This window comes from Berghia stephanieae, chromosome 5 (assembly GCF_034508935.2).
Source record: "Berghia stephanieae isolate SIO BIC M18660-M18661 chromosome 5, UCSD_Bste_1.3, whole genome shotgun sequence".
Taxonomy (NCBI): Eukaryota; Metazoa; Mollusca; class Gastropoda; order Nudibranchia; family Aeolidiidae; genus Berghia; species Berghia stephanieae.
The window spans coordinates 26,199,128-26,222,236 of record NC_088364.1 but is presented as its reverse complement, the minus strand read 5'-3'; the positions used below and the strand labels follow the sequence as shown (position 1 = coordinate 26,222,236).

Below are 23,109 nucleotides of genomic sequence, written 5' to 3'. Positions count from 1 at the left end.
ACAACAAGAAGAACAAGAAAAACAAGAAGAACAACAAGAAGGAGGAGGTGGAGGAGGAGAAGGCAGAGGAGGAGAAGGAGGAGGAGGAGGAAGAGGAATGGGAGGAATAAAGATAAGCCTCGACTTTACCTGTATTTCAAATCATTTGGTTCAGTCAGGTTTTGAATCACTCTAAAGAAATGAGCTCTCATGATCGTCATGAACTGCAACTGTGGATGGAAAACATTTTCAACATTCACTGTTTACTTCTAATGTCATCTTTAGATAGGACTTCCTTTTTCACTTCATCTTATCCCTCCTTGTCTTCATAAATGAAAAGGAAATGTCAGAAAAGAAAAAGAAAATGACTTTTAAATAAAAATCAATTTTCCAGTTCTCATTCATTCATCTAAAAATAAATGAATATCCCCCCTGACAACAAAAATCAACATGCTCAGTTCCAGAGAAAAATGAAGACAGTTGGGGGCGCGGCTCCTTCAAAAAACATTTTTTTGTAGTGAAGTCAAAATCTGAGTTCAGAATCAAATTTCTCAATGAACACTAGTTTAAGATAGAGACTAATAATATATCGTTTGTAAAGACAACATGCTCATTTCCCCCTCAATATTGAAAATTACTAGCAATGAAATATAGTGCAGAGCGCAAATACCAACAACTATTATAGTGACATCACACTTATATCGACATAACATCAAAGTCACATTGTTTGGGTTTTTTCTTCTTCTATATAATATTAGTAAAAAAGATCTCATAGATTGACATAAATTTGACCAGATGCGGTTATAAATGACATGACGATCTATCAATCTCAATATCCACAAAAATCAGTTAAAAAATAAACAAAAATACAATTCATTATTGGCTTATAATATTCTGTTGAGAGGAAAAATACAACAGCAATGAAAGTGCAGAAATAACCCCACTGTGAAGTAAAATAACAACCAGTGAAAAATGCGAATCCAAAGACATCTCTTGAATTGTCATTGAATCTTGAAGTCAGAGATGAAGTTTCAGTCGACATCAGTGTTACTGATATGATGAGAATGCCTGATTACAGAGTCAGATGAGGCGCATACTGCACCATCGGGAACCAGTTCCTAGCCATGCCACTATAGCAGCTATTAAACAGTGATGATAATAGCAAGTTGTTAAAAAGGAAGAAAATGAATCGGTCAAACTCAATATAACACAAAATTCCATAATTAGGTAATAAAAAATATAATATATTACTACTAGTACAGTGTATTCTTATCATTAGAGTATAACTTATTTTTAAAAACATTCAATGAATTGGCTTTCCTTGTTTGTTTTTGTTTTGTTTTTAAGGGTTTAACAGCTCTTCCAACACATTTCGGTTATATCAGCTCCAGTAAAAAGGAAGAAAATGGGATAGTAAAAAGTACCATCCCCTTCAAAGGATTTTGATAAACCTTTGGTCAAAGGACTAAAAAGTATTTGTTATTACTTTAAAGAGCGGTCTACTGTTATATCTTTGTTACTGCAACCTAATGGTCATGCAGCTTATAAATAAGACTCATTACCCCTTAATAAATTGTACAACATTGTCTATCTAACAAAGGTGAAAAGAGTAAACTAAGATGATCACCCTTGCTCATTGCAATATATCAATATAATCTCCCTATACCCAGATGACTTCTATGAAACATTACATGAAGAGAGAAAGGTGGTTGAGAGATAAATATGGATAAGGGAACGAGAGAGAGGGAGAGAGAGAGAGAGAGAGAGAGAGAGAGAGAGAGAGAGAGAGAGAGAGAGAGAGAGAGAGAGAGAGAGAGAGAGAGAGAGAGGGAGAGACAGAGAGAGAGGGAGAGAGAGAAAAAGAGAGAAAGAAAGAGAGAGTGTGAGAGAGAGACTACTTTGCTTGGACAGTATATGAATTGAGATTTCTTTTAATTAGCAAGTTGTGATTTGTTTTAAAACTGCGCCTTTAACATAAGCTTGCCAACTGTACTATAATGCTACAGCTACTTAGAAAAAAAAAATCTAGACCCATTTGCCCCATCCTACCCCCTCCCCCTCTCTCGATCAGCAACTCATCCAAGACCAGCACTAGTCTTGTGTCACTTTTATCATTTGACACCAATCTGTCAAAAAAATGTAAGCATCACCAAAATTCACGCAACTTAGCACAGATGTCAAAATACTTTACAAGATATGATGGTCATTTTTTCGCCAATCTGAACGACCGGAGCTTTTATCAGAGGAAAATGTTTAACACAGCAACAAAACAGCAGAAAATTTCTCAGAAAATCCTAAAATCCCGGAATTCCGTGGATCTGCGGAAGATTATCATCATTGATGATTAAAACCTTATGCTGCTTTGCACATTGCACAACAATATCCTGAGGAAACTGTCCATATTTGAAGTCATTGCCAGTGCAAAGAACAGGGTCTATAAGATGATTCCTGACCATCAGAAAGACACCACAATAACTTCATAAAGTTAAAATTAAGTGAAACATTCAAAATTTCAAAAGTGACCCTTTCATATCATCCAGATTTGACTTCCCTCACTGTTATCTTGAATTAAAAATTTTTCCCCCTCCATTTTTTAAAGGACTGGTATAGTGACATTTTATCGCTGTCCTGACAAAGTTGATTCATCCGTCTTTGACTGTACCATAAGGTATAAAACTCAGTTAATTCACATTAGAAAGTGTGTAACCTGTAATCAGACTACCTTACCAAAATATATATTACTTGAGCTAGTTTTGTCACAATTATGAGGTTTCCTGTAAAGGCAATGTAAATATGACTTTTATCATAAATATGATTAATATATGATGGAGCTCCTGAGAGCACAACTGGGACAGCATTTGCCTCTCTGGCAATGGGATCAAGCTTTTATTTCTGACCTCTGTGTCCACCCAGTAGTGACCGGGCAGCTCAGTTTGTAAGATTTGGTGGAATGTACTTTGCAAAAGACTAATAGTCTAACCAAAAGTGGATGTGTAATTGTTAGTGAATAGTTAATGACACAGATAAAATAAAAATTTAAATTTTTTAAAAATCAAGCTCATGGACCTTCATAGCTCTGATGTGTGAATCTTAATTCATAAATTTATGTATCTCTTTGAGTGAAACGTAATAACGTACCTGTCCTTGTAATAAACATTGTAGAAAGTGAAGGGCCAAATGTCTATTCTCTGTGGCAACATTTGGATGCAACAAATCACTGATCTGGCCCCAAATAGCTTCTACAGCATTCTGGTGAAATAATGATTATGATACAATAAGTTATGTTTATTACAAAGCAAGATAATTTGAAGTCTCAGATTTAAGATTTCATGATAAGCTGGGGTCATCTTAATCGATTGATAATTGAAGTAAAAGATTTTCAATCAAAATGTAAAAAAAAGGGTTCTTTTTATAGTGCACTATTGAAGGACATGTTAATGTGTAGAAGATTCAAAATAGATATAGATTGATGGCTCCATAATGCTATATAACTTTACATTCATACATCAAATATAAACTCAACACACAGCACTCAGCAGCTATCTGAGTAAACTCAAGGTGGACAACCCCTCTTCCTGTCCCTTATATCAACACTCAAAAGAACCTGTAACACACCACTTACTTAATCCTTGTCGAGCCATAGGATGCATAAGGCATCTACTAAGGACTTCCACTTTTGTTTGTGGCACCGATACTATTACAGGTTAAGCCAACCTCTTCCAACTCTATATCTATGGATTGTCTCCAGGTTTCTTTGGGTCTACCTCTTTGTCTTTTGCCATCATACACCAAACAGGGTGTCGTTTTTGGCAAAGCAGTTGCCTTCATTCTGGCAACATTTCCCAGCCATCTCCATTGCATCTCTTTATAGTTGTAACTACACCCACTGTCTTTTTCTCTATTTCATTTCTAATTTTGTAGGGGCGAAATAATCCTAAAGGAAACATTTGTTTTGAAATTATTTCAATTGATTGGTATATTTGATTGTTACTTTCTAACATTCACTGCCATACAAGAAGATTGAAAGGAGATAACTCTTGAACAGTATCAATTTAATTTTAGACTGCAGTTATCTTTTATTTCCAAATTCCCTTCAGTATTGGAAACTCTGTCAAGTAATAGGTGTGATATGGGAAGACAAGATCAGCAACCAAGATCTAAACGACCATTGCAGAGTGTGCCCTGTCAGTGACAGAATAAAACAACAAAGATGGAAACTTCTTGGCCACATTCTCCGAAGAGATATATCAGCCCACAGCAATGAAGGAATACTTCAAAGCCGGGAAGAAATACAGCGGACGACACCAATGTCTCTACCAACAACACTAAATACTGACCTGCAGACATATCCTCGTCTGCTCCAATCAGCACCAGAAGAATTTAAGCTCCAAACAACTATTCCATCAAAACGAAAGACGGAACATGATCTACTCACTCTCAAAACATTGGCACAAGACAGGGACACATGGATAAATATTACAAAAGGGATCCAACAAGCAAAGGAATGCTAACAACTGCACAATTCACAGCAAGTGTCCTTGAGACTGCGTAGCCAAGATCATCATCATTGTAAGCCCTTGATTTGCCTTGCTTATTCTGTGTTTTCCTTTGAATTTCTATCATTTGTTATTCTCGATTCTAAATAAATTAAGTCCAATTCTCTTAATATCCAATGTTGAGGTCCCTGATGCATTTACTGTTTTCACAACTTTTGTTTTCTTTAAGTATATTCTCAGGTCAATCTTGGGTGTTCAATCAACCTGTTTACTTTTCCCACTACCGGACAGGAATGCAATGTCATCTGCGTAATCCAAGTCTTCAGTGAAGGAAATAAGTGTTACTATCTGGTGTCTTTTCATGATCCAATCTAGGGCTAAGATAAACAGTAGTGGCAAGTGTACACATACTTGTTTGACCCCTGCCCTTATAGGGAAATTTCAGTCAGGTTGTTATCAGATACTACCTACCATTGGAAGTTGCAATTTGATTATATTGACTATCTTTCCTGGGATGCTGTGATGTCTTTAAATTTTCCAAAGAGAATGTCTTTGTAATGTTGAATGTTGTTCAAAATCTACAAAAATGGTGGCCAGGGCAATATTCCTTTTTATGCTTTGTTCAAAGATTTGTCTTAAGGTGAATATCTAGTCTTTGCAGGACTTCCCTTTTCTGAAGCCTGCTTGCTCTTTCTGATGATTTTGTCAATGTGTGGGGTAATTCTATTCAAAACGACTGGTGAATGCTTTGCTGATAATTGGAAGTAATGTAATTTAACCAGTTATCGCATTTTCCACACACCACCTGTAAGGCAGTTTAAATACGTAACCCCAATCCTTTCAGGTCTGAACGAGTCACTCTCTACAGGCAATGAAGGGTATTGATGTTTCACTTAATTTCAGGGGTATTTTACAAGGCATACGAGGGCTCTTTCATAATTAACCGAAAAATGCCTGTAAAATCCGCGTTTTTTATGCTATCAACAAAATTCTTGCACGTGTTCATACCTTGACTCGTCCTTCATTTCTCTACGTAACAGCCAAGTCTGTCGACACACTTCTGCCAACGCCGCACCATGGAATAGATACCCTCTCGGAAGAAATTTCCGTCAAGGTTTTGTAGCCATTTCCGCACATGGTCAACAAGCTCTTCATCGACATCAAAGCGCTTTCCTGCCAGCTCATGTTTCAGTGGCCCAAAGAGGTGATAATCAGATGGTGCGAGGTCTGGACTGTGTGGTGGGTGTGGCAAAATCTCCCATCCATATTTCTCTAGCCAACCTTGCGTCACTCGTGCTGTGTGGGGTGTAGCGTTGTCGTGTTGCAAAATGACCCTGTTGGTCAACTGCCCTGGGCGCTTTCTGTGAATTGCCTCCCTAAGCTTGTCAAGAGTTTGGCAGTACCTTGCAGCATTGATTGTTTCTCCAGGTTGTAAGGTTTCGAACAGAATAACACCACGACTGTCCCAGAAAAGTTCCCACTATTTTCTTTGCTGACTGCATGACTTTGAATTTCTTCGCGACAGGTGAGGATGGATGTTTCCATGTCATCGAATCTTGCTTTGTTTCTGGGGTGCAATGGTGCAACCAAGTCTCATCACCGGTGACTATGCTGTCAAGAAAAGTCACATCGTACCCTAGAAAATCTCCGCCGGCGTTGGCAGTATGCCCGTGAACCCTGCGTGAGCTCTACTTCTTCTCAAAAGTTCCCTGCAGATGTCGAATCTTTGTTCTTTATGATTGTCTGTCAATTGCTTAGGAACCCATCTTGCGCTGACTTTTCTGTAGCCAAGTTCATCAAATACAATTCTATGGGCAGAAGTTTCCGAAATTTCAAGACTGCTTGCGATTTCATGAAGTTTCAACCTCCTGTCTTGACGAATAAGCTCATCAACTCGCTTCACATTGTCTTCTGACGTTCGCAGTTATCGAACGCCCTCTCCCTTCCCTGTCTGTCAAGTCGGAATGGCCGGCTTCAAACAAATTACACCAGTGATAGACTTGTGTACGGCTTATAACATGCTCACCATATACACTCTGAAGTTCTTTATGAATTTCGGTAAGATTCAGACTTTTGGCGTTCAAAAAACGTATGACAGTTCTGATTTCCTCCTTTGACCAAGTTTCAAGGTGGGCCGCCATCTTTAAAATCGTCTAGAAATTCATTGTGCAAAATGATGCACTTCATAATTTCTGGGAATATCCGTAAGGAAATAAGGAATATCATGTCGTTTACAGAATTAAAAAATCTCCACTGGTTGCTGAGCAATGGGCATTTTTCGGTTATTTCTGAAGAGCCCTTGTAACTCCTCAAATCAAGTGAAGCAAGCAATCGATAAGACAATGGGCAGTGTTATTACCTTAACATGTAAAGTTGCGGAATAAAAGCCCATCTTCTATAGGATAAAAACTGAAAAATAATTAAAGAGTTTTTACACGTTTTTCAATACAGTGTAGAGTGAATATATCGATAACAGTTATATCGACATCACACAGATATTGACATCACATCAAAGTCCCATTTTTTTCGCTATATAATATTAGTAAATATTTATTGCCTATATCGACAACAATTTTATCACATGATCATGATGGTTATATCGACATGTGAACCATTGATACCGGCAATAATTTGTCTAAAATATTTAAATGGTCAAGAAATCCTGCAGTGAAGTAAAACACACAGTCAATGAAAATGCAGAGAAATCCTGTAAATTAACAGTTAAAGAAAAACCAAGATTATTGTCCAATAACACCCTTGAATCTCATAGATCAGAATCATGATGTCATTGGTCAAGCCTAGTCCCGGGCCCTGCATTCTGATACCAGTAATGGGAATTCCCAATATCAATAATATATGGCTGTCAACAAATAGCCTAACGAGAAATGCTCCCTACAACACCCGCTGCCCAGTCTGGAACCGAGTTATTGAGAAAGACCTCTAACCACCCCCAAAATAGGAAATTTAAAATTGTAAATATGAAAAATTCACAAAACTATTTCTCAATTTCTTTGAAATGCAGTGCCAATGCTCAGCGTATGGGTCTTGATATTATTGGCATGGTCAATGCCACTATTACTGGTAATCAGTTTCGACACCACTCGACAATAGTTAATTTTTTTAAACTGATGTGGAGTCATATGAGGATAAGGTACTGTTGGGACCAGTTTCAGGCCATGCCACTATAGAAGCTATCAAGACCCTCCACCGTTTTTCACAGCAAACTTCATGAGGGCGCTTCCTTATTTGAGGTTCTTGCCAGTGCTGAGGAAAGGATCCATAAATTTATTCTTGGCCTTTAGAAACCGACCACAATATTAGACTATTAAAGTCATATAAAGTGAACCGTCATGAATTTCAAAATCGGCCCTTTTAAAGGTCACCATACCATCACAATTGACTTCCCTTGTTATTTTCCGGCATTTTCTCATTTGTTTCTCTTTAATTTTTTTTAAATGACTGATATATCGACATCATGCTTTTATCGACATTTTACTGTGGTCCTGATGATGTCGATATATCCATTCTCAACTGTACATGATATTGCAGATTATCCCTCTGAAACACAAGCCCAACAGGTCTTCATTCGCCTCGCTTTGCATCACAGATTGCAAAGGGTAAAATAAATTGCAGTAAAAGTCAATGACCCTCTCCTTTTGTTCATGTGTATATTAGTATTACAAGTATATATATACATGCAACAAAAGAAGTTTCTACAAATTACACACATGGAGTTGAAAGGCTTGCTTTGTTCTGATTCAAACCAACTGTCCTCACTCAAATTAGTTGTTAGCTAAAGGATTTGTGGTTTTGTCTGTGGGTTGAAAGGTCATAAACTTTCCACAAAAAAGGTGAAGAGCAAAGCTAAACTGTCAATAAACCACAATCAAGAGATACTCTACCACCATCCTCCACATATATATTCACAAACACCAAGAGGTTGTGAGCACGACCCTGTACTGGCCATTATTTAAGGACTGTTATCTCCAATGCCTAACTTCCACCTGTACTTAATTCGAGATGCATGATTTACTTGGATTAATTTAGAGAATATGAAGGGAAAATAGAGTGACTTCTGAACCTGTAATTAAAAAAAAAAATCCTAATAAATGAATCATCCTTGGCATCTATAATCCTCATTGAGGACTTTTATTGAGTTGGACAGCGGTTTGTATTCATACATGCAACTAAAAATTTTAGTTTATGAGGAGGGCAGAGGAAAGAACAAGGAATATGCAAACAAATTCCAAAGCATTCATGCTTACATTCTCCAGACGTCTGAGTCGTACATCATCACACAGATGTCCTATAGTTTTCAGGCGGTTGTTGGCCGGGCTTTCTGGTCCAATTTCCTTTTAAAAAATGAATGAAACAATGAAACAAAATAACCGATACAGGTTAGACCTCCCACATCGAGGTCATCATCTTACCCTTCCACACTACCCCCTTACATGTCATATCATTCCGCTCAAAGTACTTACAAAGTGGTACATAAATGTCAAAGGAAACAGAACTAAATCTTACTTTCAAGAAAAAAATCTGCATCAGCCTTATATAACTAAATTCAATCAATATTAAAATTCTAATTTGAAAATGCTATAAAATAGATATTTGGTGTAGCTCCATTTTATATTCAACCCACGATTTTCCACAATTTTTCTATGAAATCTTATTTGAAAATTTTAATTTGAAGTAAATACAAATTTGATAACAAAAATCTGGATATATATTACATATAATAGGGGGTCCCGATAGCTTGCATCACATGCAAAAGGACCGTGATCAATCCCTGGTGCAGTCCAGATTTTTTTCTGACATCCCCTGTCCATCCAGCAGTTATTGGGTAGCTGGGTCAGTGAGATCTGGTGGAAAGTACTTTGTGAGAGACTAGCGTCCTATCAAAAGGATATCAAGTATTGTCCATTTCACACTATAGAAACTGAGATGAACTCCAGCTCCATGGGCTTAATGGCGTTGAATAACCACTAAATATATTTAACAGCAAAACACACCTTCAGTATTTCAGGTGTTAAAATAACCTCTTGAGTGGTTGTCTTAGAAATAGTAAGAGGAACTTGAGACTTTCCCCGTCCAAAGAATCGCTGCAATTTGTCCTTGACTTTACTAATGTTTTCATCACCCTTTTGGGGATGTTTTCCACTGTCTGTCATGGTCACTGTGGAAAAATAAGGAGTAAATCCATATTAAACAATTTTCAAATATCTAGATTTTCAACATATTGTCCTTTTGATAACAGTTAGTAAAGCACCCTAGTGACATAAAAAAAAACCTAATTCAAGATTACATAAATGCAGAATCTGTCTTGATTTATCTGTCCAACCAGCAGATTGAGTAACTGGGCCTTCGGCCTTCATTAGATCTGGTGGAGAGTGCATGGCAATTGACCAGTGTCATGATCGTACTTACTCAAGTTCTTCTTCAAGAAATGAAAGGTGGCAATCAAACTTTTTTAATCAGATAACAAATTCTGAAAATGGTCACATTACATCGTCTACTGTGGTTTAAAATAATGTTGCAAAATATTGTGCATGACTGTCTTCAATACTAAACAGTAAATGGTGGATAGAGTTGAATCAAGGAGTAAAAAATAATTGTATTTTCAAAACATGTATGTTTCTGTACCAGGTAGGCTTATTGCAAACAAGTTGATCTTAGAAACAAAACCAGACTCAAATCTAATGACATAGAAAAAGATATAAGGTTACGTTGAAACAATTGAGTCTGAATGTTACTCGAAGTCGATTCAATTCTGAGTATTTGTATTCGAGGGCGGAGAGAGTTGTTGAATGTGACAGCCATTGTTGGTGTTTAATATTAATAATAATAATAATAATAATAATAATAATAATAATAATAATAATAATAATAATAATAATAATAACAACAATATATTTCTATAGCACCTAAGCATCCAATTAAAAGTGTTCTGCAGCACTTTACAATTATCTCAAACCCACACACACACACAATTACACAAACACACACAGACATACATAGGCCCACACATATAAATATATATATTTTTTTTAAATTTTAAATCGATCAATCAATCATAAAATGCCCTGTAAAATAATTCAGTCTTAAGGTGCTTCTTAAATGTTAGAACACTATGAGCTTTTTTTGTTCTAAACTGGGAGAGTGCCACAGACGTGGAGCTGTAGAGTTAAAAGCTTTTTGGTTAAAATTATTAATGCAGTTTATTTCTTTCATTTAAAGAGATTCTGATGATCTTAAAACACGACGAGGTGTATAGACTTCAATAAGGTCGTGTAAGGACCTACATTAGTAAAACATTTATAGGCCTATAAAAGAATCTTTGAATGCATGAATTTTATTGTATGTCAAGTTGTTCCGGTGAGATGGTCGTCACTCAAATTGAGTGTGTTTGGTCACTTTGATCGATCTGGAGCCAGTGAAAAGGCTGGTTTTTACAAAAATATATTGTTCTCTGTTACAAATGTCTAGCACTTAACCACACACACTTTATCAGATTTGACATAATATCGGGATTTCTGTCAGTAGAGATTCTGAGGCTACGTGACTTTGTACAGTATCAGTGCCTGTGACAGGATGAATGATGAGGGTTGTAGAGTGAGGTGTTATTTTGTGCCATGATTATCGTTGATAAATTTAGATATTAAAAGTATTTCAATCCTATCTGTTTTATCCAAAATGCATTCCAAACCACTTGTTGATTCACTTGTTGATGAGTTACAAAATTTATGGTGAAAATCATTTTGTTACTTTTACATTTTAGAATTTCTTTATTTTCATTTCTGTTCTAAAAAAAGATATCCCAATACAATGCCGGATGTATAAATAATTATCTATCATTTTCGTTTGATTCATCTTTTTCATGGTGTTGAAAAAAGAAGTTTCTGGTAAATCCATGTGCTAAGTAACTTTTATGTCTGAATAAAACAAAAATTTATACTTTCATCTTGTTTGTTGTGAATGTATAGTTGGTAATTTTAAGTTTGAAAGAAAGTGAAAGCCTACGATTATTTTTTGCACACCCGAGTGCCAAATTCAAAATGAATCTGGATTTTAAATTATATTTTGAGTGTGCCATATTTTTTTAGTAGGACGTTTAGAGGGTTAAACTGAAATTTAATAGGATGGGCTAGGATTATGATTGTGATGGACTTAAACCGAGGGTTAACTTGCCATTCATTCATTAACAAACCACCCACTTTATCAGAACGGGGACTTAAATGCCACAAAAACTGGATAACACATACAGTTTTTTTTTTATTTCACTCTATCTCCAGAACTATCAATAAGAATGCCTTAAAGCTATATATATATAGCTATATATATATATATATATATATATATATATATATATATATATATATATATATAAGTATCAATCCACTATTAAGGTGACCACTGTGAAATGCACCAATTGGAGGACCAAGCATATGTCTTGTTCAAATTGATTAAACTGTTCAATCTTTGTTCAAATGAGTATAGTTTGATTCCCTACAATGATTTATGAACACAATTCTGATGCTTGATGATCACAATGATATATAGAAAATTACTCGGTCCCCCTAATGTTTTACTAAGTGTTTCTGTAGCTTTAAGGAGACATTTGGTAAAAACATGTTTTTAGGGAGACCACATTAAAAAACCCTTTTAGGGAGCCCAGTATATGTTTATATATGTGTATACCTAAGAGTGCATTTTCAAGTGAGCTACCACCAAATTGTCTAAAATAAAGTAAGTCCTTAAGATTAAGAGCTTCATGGCCATAGTGTCGAAGCTTATCCCAGTGTGCGTAGAGTGAAGTGGCCGAGCAACGCATTTACTAACTCCTGGGAAGGTCCATCCCTCAGAAGGGGCGCTCAGGGAAATAACCTGGGACTCAAACACGGCAAAAAATATTCCCAGTTGCTCCGTGCGCCATTGTTTTTGCAGTCCCCGACCCCTTTAGAAACCTGACGACCCAGGTTAAGATCAGAGATAGAAGGGACCAGGCAGAGGAGTTTATTTGTTGTTGTTGTATACCACTGAATGGACTTGGTTTGTTTTGTTTTGTTTTTAAGGGTTTTACGGCGCTTGCAACACATTAAGGTCATATCAGCGCCAGTAAAAAGGAAGAAAATGGGATAGTAAAAAGTTCTGGAACTACAATTAGAGCACCCAAGAAAAAGTAAGGCAAAGGGGATTTGTTTCAAATAGGAAACAGTAGATTCCAAGAGCCCACTATCAAAGTACTTAGTTTGAGATCACCTAAACGTCTCATTCAGACACAAGCACAGGTCCCAACAAAGAGGGATACACTCAAATGTTTACAAAGCATAAATAATATGTAAACAAAACAATAAAGAGCATAACAGACAGATGATTTACAAGGGAAAAATATAATCTCCCAAAACTCGAACTATACATTTGACTGTTTCCCTCCCAGCCAGGTCCTGGACAAAACCAAGTAATCCCATCCCATCCCGAGACAAAGACAGAAAACAAGTTGGAAAACAGACATAGGGGGATAGAAGACGCAACGAGTACGTCCCTGCCCATTATGGGAAGTCGGGAACCCCACCCAGTGAGTGAATGGAGTTGGATGGATAGGACAGCAGATCTGATGGACACAATGAACGGCTTCAATCAACATCTCATTCACTTTAACTTGCACAATGCTTGCTTTGGTTTCGTGGTAGACAGTTCGTCTGACGCCCGAGTTGCCAGGGTTCGAATCCATATTTGTGGCGATGCAGAGTCATTGTAAAAGTCTCATTTACAGTCTCACTTGTGTTAATTGGAGTACGTTACTGAATTGTAACAACGTTGTTCGTGTCCATATAAATCTACTACCAGCTGCACGTTGAGCTCATTGTGGGTTTTATGATACATCAAGCTCGTGTAAAATTACATTTACATTTGACCGAAAAATGATACATAACGATAGAAGTCTACAAATCATATTGCAGGTTTATTTCAGTTCCAAAAGCCATCACAAACATTCATCCACTGTATCACATAAGTCTTTGGTCACCAAATAAAAGCATGAAGTTTGCTATGTGTACAGTGCAACATAAAAGGATAGAAACAGTTTTACTGATAAAACCCTCAAATGATAACAAACCAATATGTTGTTGCTGGTAAGTTGCTTAATTGCATTTGTTAAAAAGCATAAACTGTGAAGCAAAAGTGTTGAAAATCGTTTGAATAAAGTTTAATGCAAAAAAAATAATTCTTAAGCACTTTATGCCGTTCTAAGCTGTCGTTGCTGCATTTTTTTTCATTATTAATTATTATTATTCTGATTAAGGATGAGGGGATAAAGAAAGAATGAAATTAAATGCACAGAGGTGTCATTTCTTGACAGTCACCTCTAAAGATTGCAACTCTTAAAACTATCATAAAAAGAATAGTGAAATTTTACATTAGGTATCTAGAAAATGCTGAACATAAAGCTACATTGGCCAATTAAGTTAGGGTTAGTAGAAAGACTTTTTATTCTGCCATATCTGATTCTTTCAGATAGTTCTACATAGCTGCCAACTTTTCAAAAATAAAATAAGGAACGCTCATTTTGCCCGGGATGAGGGGCGATGTGTGCCGAAGCCCCCCCCCCCCCCCCCCCCCCCCCCCTTCATCGAATCGCAACATATAAAAGTCAGCCTTTTTAATTACTATTACTAACACTAACAAGTTTGAGATGACAGAGGCTAGTCCAAATGTTGCTCAATTATCGGGTTTAGTACCAGCACATTTGAATCGTTAAAATGACACTTTCCACAATGATTGTTGTTTTGTTTTTAAGGGTTTTACGGCGCTTGCAACACATTTAGGTTATATCAGCGCCAGTAAAAAGGAAGAAAATTGGATAGTAAAAAGTTCTAGAATTACAGTTGAAGCATCCAAGAGAAAGTAAGACATAGGGGAACTGGAACAAATAGGGATCAGATGTAGATTCCAAGAGCGTATCACCAATGTACTAAGTTTGAGATCACCTATAAGTCTTATCCGGACACAAGAACAAAATCCAACAAAGAGGAACACACTCAAATGCTTACATTATACATTAAAAAATAACAAATATAGTAATAATACATAACAGAGAGATGATTTACAAGGAAAAAAATATCATCTCCCAAAACAATAAATATGCATTTGACTGCTTCCCTCCCAGCTAGGACTCCGGCGAGGGCCAGGAAAAAAACAAGTAATCTCATTCCAAGACAAAGACTGAAAGCATGTTGGAAAACAGATATAAGGGGATAGAAGACACAGTGTGTACCTCCCTGCCCGCTATGGGAGCTTTCCACAATGAGATCAAAATTCAGAACAGACAATATAAAGAAAGAATTCAACTGCCTCAACTTTGATAAGGACCAATACACAAGAAGCACGATTGTAAAATAAATGAAATAACTTAAGATGGTTAGAAATGCATAACTACCAACCTGGTACATCACTTGAGAGGGCGTTTTGGGGTAAAAATTAGGTGAGTTCAGATAAAAAGTAGACGATTGCATATATGTTTTCTTTCATGCAACATAATGGTCTTTAAGTAGTATACTATAATAGTAGTTATAGTAAAATGCACCTCTAAATATTAGAGAATTCCTACTTCTTTACTTTGACAAGATAAACACACCTAAAAATGGAGTATACTTATTTTTCTTGAACCTAAACCGTTACAAAAGCTTGCTTGAAAAAAAAAAAATTAAAATCAGATGAAGATGTTTTTAAAGGGATTAAATTTATATATTTCATAAATTAATAAAGGGAAATAATCATTGTCATCTTTAATCAATATAAGCAATTGATTTTCTTATTGAATACCTTCCAATCAAAAAGGTGGATTTAATTTTATTCTTAATTAAAATAATATTTGTAACAAATAGTGAAAGTATCAATACTGTCTTAGAATATTCAAAGTATATCGAGGCTAACATCCATATCCTATGCAAATCTCCAATACATTATGAAAGGTTTGAGTAAAATACAGGCGTCATATAAACGAATGGAACTTTTTTAATTGTTGAAAATCATTTATGTTAGAGGCATAATTCAAATTAAAGAGCTACACAAATGGAGATTATGCTCTCACTGGACACCAATAATAATGATAATAATAATAACAACAATAGTAGTAGTAGTAATAGTAATAATAATGGATCAATAATAATAATTCATTAGGCTCACATGGCTTTTTTACCACAAATTAGTCAAAAATTACAAAATACGGATTTTGAACTAAAAATAAGCACTTACGGACTCAGGAAGTCAAATACGGAACAAATCCGTTTTTAACAGAACGGTTGGCAGCTATGGTTCTACAAAGCATTTGTCTCTCAAGCTGAGCAAATGAATGTTCATATAATATAAAAAAGGATATTGCAATGATGAACAGATTGTACTATATAAAGATAAAACGTTTTTGTAAACCCCCAAAATATGTCAATAACACTATACAATACAATGAATGTAATACAAATCAAATTCATGATTGTCATTACACCGATTGAAACGCTCTTTCCCTTCTATATTTATTTCTTTCATTAAAAATCTTTGTCTTCACCAAACTAATTAGTGTACCTTCAGGGATTCCTTTTTGTGAAAATACCCTGTGGTGTTTTAAGAACAGAATAATTTCAGACTTTCTAGGTAATGATCCCCTTGAACCATGTGCTGAAACATCTTCGACAAAGTTTTTAAAATATGACTTGACTCTATCTGTATCCTCATCTGACCATGACATGTATCTCCGATTTTTGCTTGAATTCCTCTTGGGTTCAGTTTGTTTTGAAGAACACGTAAGCTGATTTGGCACTCCTGCTTCACCATCAAATATTTCTTCTTGATTTGCAGCTGTTACTATGGATGTTCCAAAATTTGCATTTGAGTCTCTATTCACTACAGAGTCATTTGTTTCAATGTTACAATTTCCTTCCCCAGTGACCGATGCTGAGTTATCAATTTGACCCAAAAAATGACCAACTTCTGTTATTTCTCGTATTGCAAGTGGACACTGATAAATGTTTTGATTGATTGATTCACTGTGTCCCATATGTCGATAGAAGACATCTCTCTCGTGTTGTGGGACATCAAGTAAGGCAAATAATGTCGAAGCTCGGTGCCTGAATTTATCAGCTATTAACAACTGGGGTTTCTCTAAATCCTTTACTAAGGAAGTGACATATTTGATGGCAATGTAACCACTTACATGATCTTTGGATATTCCTGTATTTGGAAAAAGAAATGGGTTGTCTGAAATATCAACAGCTTTACGCTCCTGTGCAAGTTTCCTTAAAGGCTGAATTGTGTCATTGGGTATCAACACAGGGACCAACATCTTGCTTCCCTTTCCAGACTGATAGGCCAGCTTATACTTCTCAAGTAACGCTTTTTCCAGAGGATCAGTGACATGTTGTACAAGCTGGGGATCAACCCATACATCTGAATCTGCATCATTCCAGTCTTTTAACAACATCCTTGCGGGTTCTCCGCCTCTCCTCGCATTAAACATTGTAAGCCTAGCTACGATGACATTGCGAAGCCTAACAAACATATGTGAATCAAATAATTGATAATCATCCTCACAAATACGGACCATCTCTTCAGTAATAAATTGCCGTAGCTTCTTTATATCATTCTCTAATGGCATCTCTTTGGGTTTTCTCAAATTTGTTCTCTTTGCTTCACATTGAACTCTGGCTGTAAAAAAAATACTATCCCAATTATAATCCAGGACAGCTTTGAACAAATCTATCTCTGCGGATTCTTCCATTTTGTTTTGCATTATATATTCCCCTTTTAAGAAATTAATTAACTTTTTCAATATAAATCCAATTGAAAGCTTCAAGCCTGCTTTCAATGTCCCATCCTCTTTCAAAGTCATTTCAGAAATGGTTTGCGATATTTCATTAAAGTTACAACGCTTCACCACGTCCTCTCCAGAGAAAGAAGGTTGATTCGTTCTCTTCCTAGTTTTTAAAATCAAATTTCCTAAGATGCGTAAATCACTCATTATAACTTTTCTCTCCTTCTTTGAACTTTTACTCCACAATTTTGTTCCTAACAATACTATAGCTTTGTCTGATCGACACAAATTTCCCACTTCATCATTCCGAAATTTGTCAAGAATATTCTCCTTTATTTCTTTACTTGCATTGGGAGCCACGGGATAAAATTTTACAACCCCAGTACACAGAGCATGCTCAGTACTACATTTCTTTTTGTGTTCATAAACCCTTCGTCCAGAGTAAAACCCCTTACAGCCAGCACACATAACAACTTCATGTGACCCTTGTGCTCTCTCACGCATAACTATTGAATTGTTTCTAGTGTTTGAATAAAAAATGCCCTTTTTCTTGAGATAATCCATTGTTCTATCCCTTTCCTTTACAGGCTGTTTCATGGCCTCTGTAACTTCTGTCTCATCTTTGTGTTTCCTCATCAAATGCCTTGAGAGTTTTGTTTGCAACTGTCCACAGTATGGACAGGGTCTCCTTGGCTTTTTGTATTTCTCTGGAAAAAAAAGAAGAAAATAAAGCACATCATGCTATGAACTATGAAAATAAATCAATAGACAGATCATATGCACATCAGCTACATGACAGCGATAGAGAGGAATAGCATTCCAAATATTTAAGGCCTGGACAAGTAACTGTCATAATTCCTTCTTGTTATATACTTTTCTACCATCTATTCCTTTGGAAGAGGTATGTTAGATTTGTGGAGACCTCTGCCACATAACAAATCCAGTGAAAAGACGCCATATTTTTGTTTTGAAATAGAAATAAATAGATCAATCCACCCACTTCACTGGGTTCAGGGTTCCCTCTTCATTATAATCAAAATATGAACATAAATCGGAATAGTAACACATTGAATGCATGAATTTTATTGTATGTCAAGTTGTTCCGGTGAGATGGTCGTCACTCAAATTGAGTGTGTTTGGTCACTTTGATCGATCTGGAGCCAGTGAAAAGGCTGGTTTTTACAAAAATATATTGTTCTCTGTTACAAATGTCTAGCACTTAACCACACACACTTTATCAGATTTGACATAATATCGGATTTCTGTCAGTAGAGATTCTGAGGCTACGTGACTTTGTACAGTATCAGTGCCTGTGACAGGATAGAATGATGAGGGTTGTAGAGTGAGGTGTTATTTTGTGCCATGATTATCGTTGATAAATTTAGATATTAAAAGTATTTCAATCCTATCTGTTTTTATCCAAAATGCATTCCAAACCACTTGTGATTCACTTGTTGATGAGTTACAAAATTTATGGTGAAAATCATTTTGTTACTTTTACATTTTAGAATTTCTTTATTTTCATTTCTGTTCTAAAAAAAGATATCCCAATACAATGCCGGATGTATAAATAATTATCTATCATTTTCGTTTGATTCATCTTTTCATGGTGTTGAAAAAAGAAGTTTCTGGTAAATCCATGTGCTAAGTAACTTTTATGTCTGAATAAAACAAAAATTTATACTTTCATCTTGTTTGTTGTGAATGTATAGTTGGTAATTTTAAGTTTGAAAGAAAGTGAAAGCCTACGATTATTTTTTGCACACCCGAGTGCCAAATTCAAAATGAATCTGGATTTTAAATTATATTTTGAGTGTGCCATATTTTTTTAGTAGGACGTTTAGAGGGTTAAACTGAAATTTAATAGGATGGGCTAGGATTATGATTGTGATGGACTTAAACCGAGGGTTAACTTGCCATTCATTCATTAACAAACCACCCACTTTATCAGAACGGGGACTTAAATGCCACAAAAACTGGATAACACATACAGTTTTTTTTTTATTTCACTCTATCTCCAGAACTATCAATAAGAATGCCTTAAAGCTATAATATATATATATATATATATATATATATATATATATATATATATATTATATATATATATATATAAGTATCAATCCACTATTAAGGTGACCACTGTGAAATGCACCAATTGGAGGACCAAGCATATGTCTTGTTCAAATTGATTAAACTGTTCAATCTTTGTTCAAATGAGTATAGTTTGATTCCCTACAATGATTTATGAACACAATTCTGATGCTTGATGATCACAATGATATATAGAAAATTACTCGTCCCCCTAATGTTTTACTAAGTGTTTCTGTAGCTTTAAGGAGACATTTGGTAAAAACATGTTTTTAGGGAGACCACATTAAAAAACCCTTTTAGGAGCCCAGTATATGTTTATATATGTGTATACCTAAGAGTGCATTTTCAAGTGAGCTACCACCAAATTGTCTAAAATAAAGTAAGTCCTTAAGATTAAGAGCTTCATGGCCATAGTGTCGAAGCTTATCCCAGTGTGCGTAGAGTGAAGTGGCCGAGCAACGCATTTACTAACTCCTGGGAAGGTCCATCCCTCAGAAGGGGCGCTCAGGGAAATAACCTGGGACTCAAACACGGCAAAAAATATTCCCAGTTGCTCCGTGCGCCATTGTTTTTGCAGTCCCCGACCCCTTTAGAAACCTGACGACCCAGGTTAAGATCAGAGATAGAAGGGACCAGGCAGAGGAGTTTATTTGTTGTTGTTGTATACCACTGAATGGACTTGGTTTGTTTTGTTTTGTTTTTAAGGGTTTTACGGCGCTTGCAACACATTAAGGTCATATCAGCGCCAGTAAAAAGGAAGAAAATGGGATAGTAAAAAGTTCTGGAACTACAATTAGAGCACCCAAGAAAAAGTAAGGCAAAGGGATTTGTTTCAAATAGGAAACAGTAGATTCCAAGAGCCCACTATCAAAGTACTTAGTTTGAGATCACCTAAACGTCTCATTCAGACACAAGCACAGGTCCCAACAAAGAGGGATACACTCAAATGTTTACAAAGCATAAATAATATGTAAACAAAACAATAAAGAGCATAACAGACAGATGATTTACAAGGGAAAAATATAATCTCCCAAAACTCGAACTATACATTTGACTGTTTCCCTCCCAGCCAGGTCCTGGACAAAACCAAGTAATCCCATCCCATCCCGAGACAAAGACAGAAAACAAGTTGGAAAACAGACATAGGGGGATAGAAGACGCAACGAGTACGTCCCTGCCCATTATGGGAAGTCGGGAACCCCACCCAGTGAGTGAATGGAGTTGGATGGATAGGACAGCAGATCTGATGGACACAATGAACGGCTTCAATCAACATCTCATTCACTTTAACTTGCACAATGCTTGCTTTGGTTTCGTGGTAGACAGTTCGTCTGACGCCCGAGTTGCCAGGGTTCGAATCCATATTTGTGGCGATGCAGAGTCATTGTAAAAGTCTCATTTACAGTCTCACTTGTGTTAATTGGAGTACGTTACTGAATTGTAACAACGTTGTTCGTGTCCATATAAATCTACTACCAGCTGCACGTTGAGCTCATTGTGGGTTTTATGATACATCAAGCTCGTGTAAAATTACATTTACATTTGACCGAAAAATGATACATAACGATAGAAGTCTACAAATCATATTGCAGGTTTATTTCAGTTCCAAAAGCCATCACAAACATTCATCCACTGTATCACATAAGTCTTTGGTCACCAAATAAAAGCATGAAGTTTGCTATGTGTACAGTGCAACATAAAAGGATAGAAACAGTTTTACTGATAAAACCCTCAAATGATAACAAACCAATATGTTGTTGCTGGTAAGTTGCTTAATTGCATTTGTTAAAAAGCATAAACTGTGAAGCAAAAGTGTTGAAAATCGTTTGAATAAAGTTTAATGCAAAAAAAATAATTCTTAAGCACTTTATGCCGTTCTAAGCTGTCGTTGCTGCATTTTTTTCATTATTAATTATTATTATTCTGATTAAGGATGAGGGGATAAAGAAAGAATGAAATTAAATGCACAGAGGTGTCATTTCTTGACAGTCACCTCTAAAGATTGCAACTCTTAAAACTATCATAAAAAGAATAGTGAAATTTTACATTAGGTATCTAGAAAATGCTGAACATAAAGCTACATTGGCCAATTAAGTTAGGGTTAGTAGAAAGACTTTTTATTCTGCCATATCTGATTCTTTCAGATAGTTCTACATAGCTGCCAACTTTTCAAAAATAAAATAAGGAACGCTCATTTTGCCCGGATGAGGGGCGATGTGTGCCGAAGCCCCCCCCCCCCCCCCCCCCCCCCCTTCATCGAATCGCAACATATAAAAGTCAGCCTTTTTAATTACTATTACTAACACTAACAAGTTTGAGATGACAGAGGCTAGTCCAAATGTTGCTCAATTATCGGGTTTAGTACCAGCACATTTGAATCGTTAAAATGACACTTTCCACAATGATTGTTTTTTTGTTTTTAAGGGTTTTACGGCGCTTGCAACACATTTAGGTTATATCAGCGCCAGTAAAAAGGAAGAAAATTGGATAGTAAAAAGTTCTAGAATTACAGTTGAAGCATCCAAGAGAAAGTAAGACATAGGGGAACTGGGAACAAATAGGGATCAGATGTAGATTCCAAGAGCGTATCACCAATGTACTAAGTTTGAGATCACCTATAAGTCTTATCCGGACACAAGAACAAAATCCAACAAAGAGGAACACACTCAAATGCTTACATTATACATTAAAAAATAACAAATATAGTAATAATACATAACAGAGAGATGATTTACAAGGAAAAAAATATCATCTCCCAAAACAATAAATATGCATTTGACTGCTTCCCTCCCAGCTAGGACTCCGGCGAGGGCCAGGAAAAAAACAAGTAATCTCATTCCAAGACAAAGACTGAAAGCATGTTGGAAAACAGATATAAGGGGATAGAAGACACAGTGTGTACCTCCCTGCCCGCTATGGGAGCTTTCCACAATGAGATCAAAATTCAGAACAGACAATATAAAGAAAGAATTCAACTGCCTCAACTTTGATAAGGACCAATACACAAGAAGCACGATTGTAAAATAAATGAAATAACTTAAGATGGTTAGAAATGCATAACTACCAACCTGGTACATCACTTGAGAGGGCGTTTTGGGTAAAAATTAGGTGAGTTCAGATAAAAAGTAGACGATTGCATATATGTTTTCTTTCATGCAACATAATGGTCTTTAAGTAGTATACTATAATAGTAGTTATAGTAAAATGCACCTCTAAATATTAGAGAATTCCTACTTCTTTACTTTGACAAGATAAACACACCTAAAAATGGAGTATACTTATTTTTCTTGAACCTAAACCGTTACAAAAGCTTGCTTGAAAAAAAAAAAATTAAAATCAGATGAAGATGTTTTTAAAGGGATTAAATTTATATATTTCATAAATTAATAAAGGGAAATAATCATTGTCATCTTTAATCAATATAAGCAATTGATTTTCTTATTGAATACCTTCCAATCAAAAAGGTGGATTTAATTTTATTCTTAATTAAAATAATATTTGTAACAAATAGTGAAAGTATCAATACTGTCTTAGAATATTCAAAGTATATCGAGGCTAACATCCATATCCTATGCAAATCTCCAATACATTATGAAAGGTTTGAGTAAAATACAGGCGTCATATAAACGAATGGAACTTTTTTAATTGTTGAAAATCATTTATGTTAGAGGCATAATTCAAATTAAAGAGCTACACAAATGGAGATTATGCTCTCACTGGACACCAATAATAATGATA

General features: G+C 35.8%; 1 protein-coding gene across 1 annotated transcript in view; it reads right to left on the bottom strand.

Moving 5' to 3' along the window:
* LOC144973905 (tuberin-like) overlaps positions 1–23,109 on the bottom strand; it is a 111,627-nt gene that overhangs the window by 75,332 nt on the left and 13,186 nt on the right. Inside the window, exons 2-5 of the mRNA XM_078916791.1 lie at positions 9,488–9,651; positions 8,741–8,827; positions 3,118–3,228; positions 130–209 (exon numbers count right to left, since the gene is read on the bottom strand). Coding sequence (XP_078772917.1) covers positions 130–209; positions 3,118–3,228; positions 8,741–8,827; positions 9,488–9,646 — 437 coding nt within the window. The 5' untranslated portion in view covers positions 9,647–9,651. The remainder of the gene's footprint in view (positions 1–129; positions 210–3,117; positions 3,229–8,740; positions 8,828–9,487; positions 9,652–23,109) is intronic.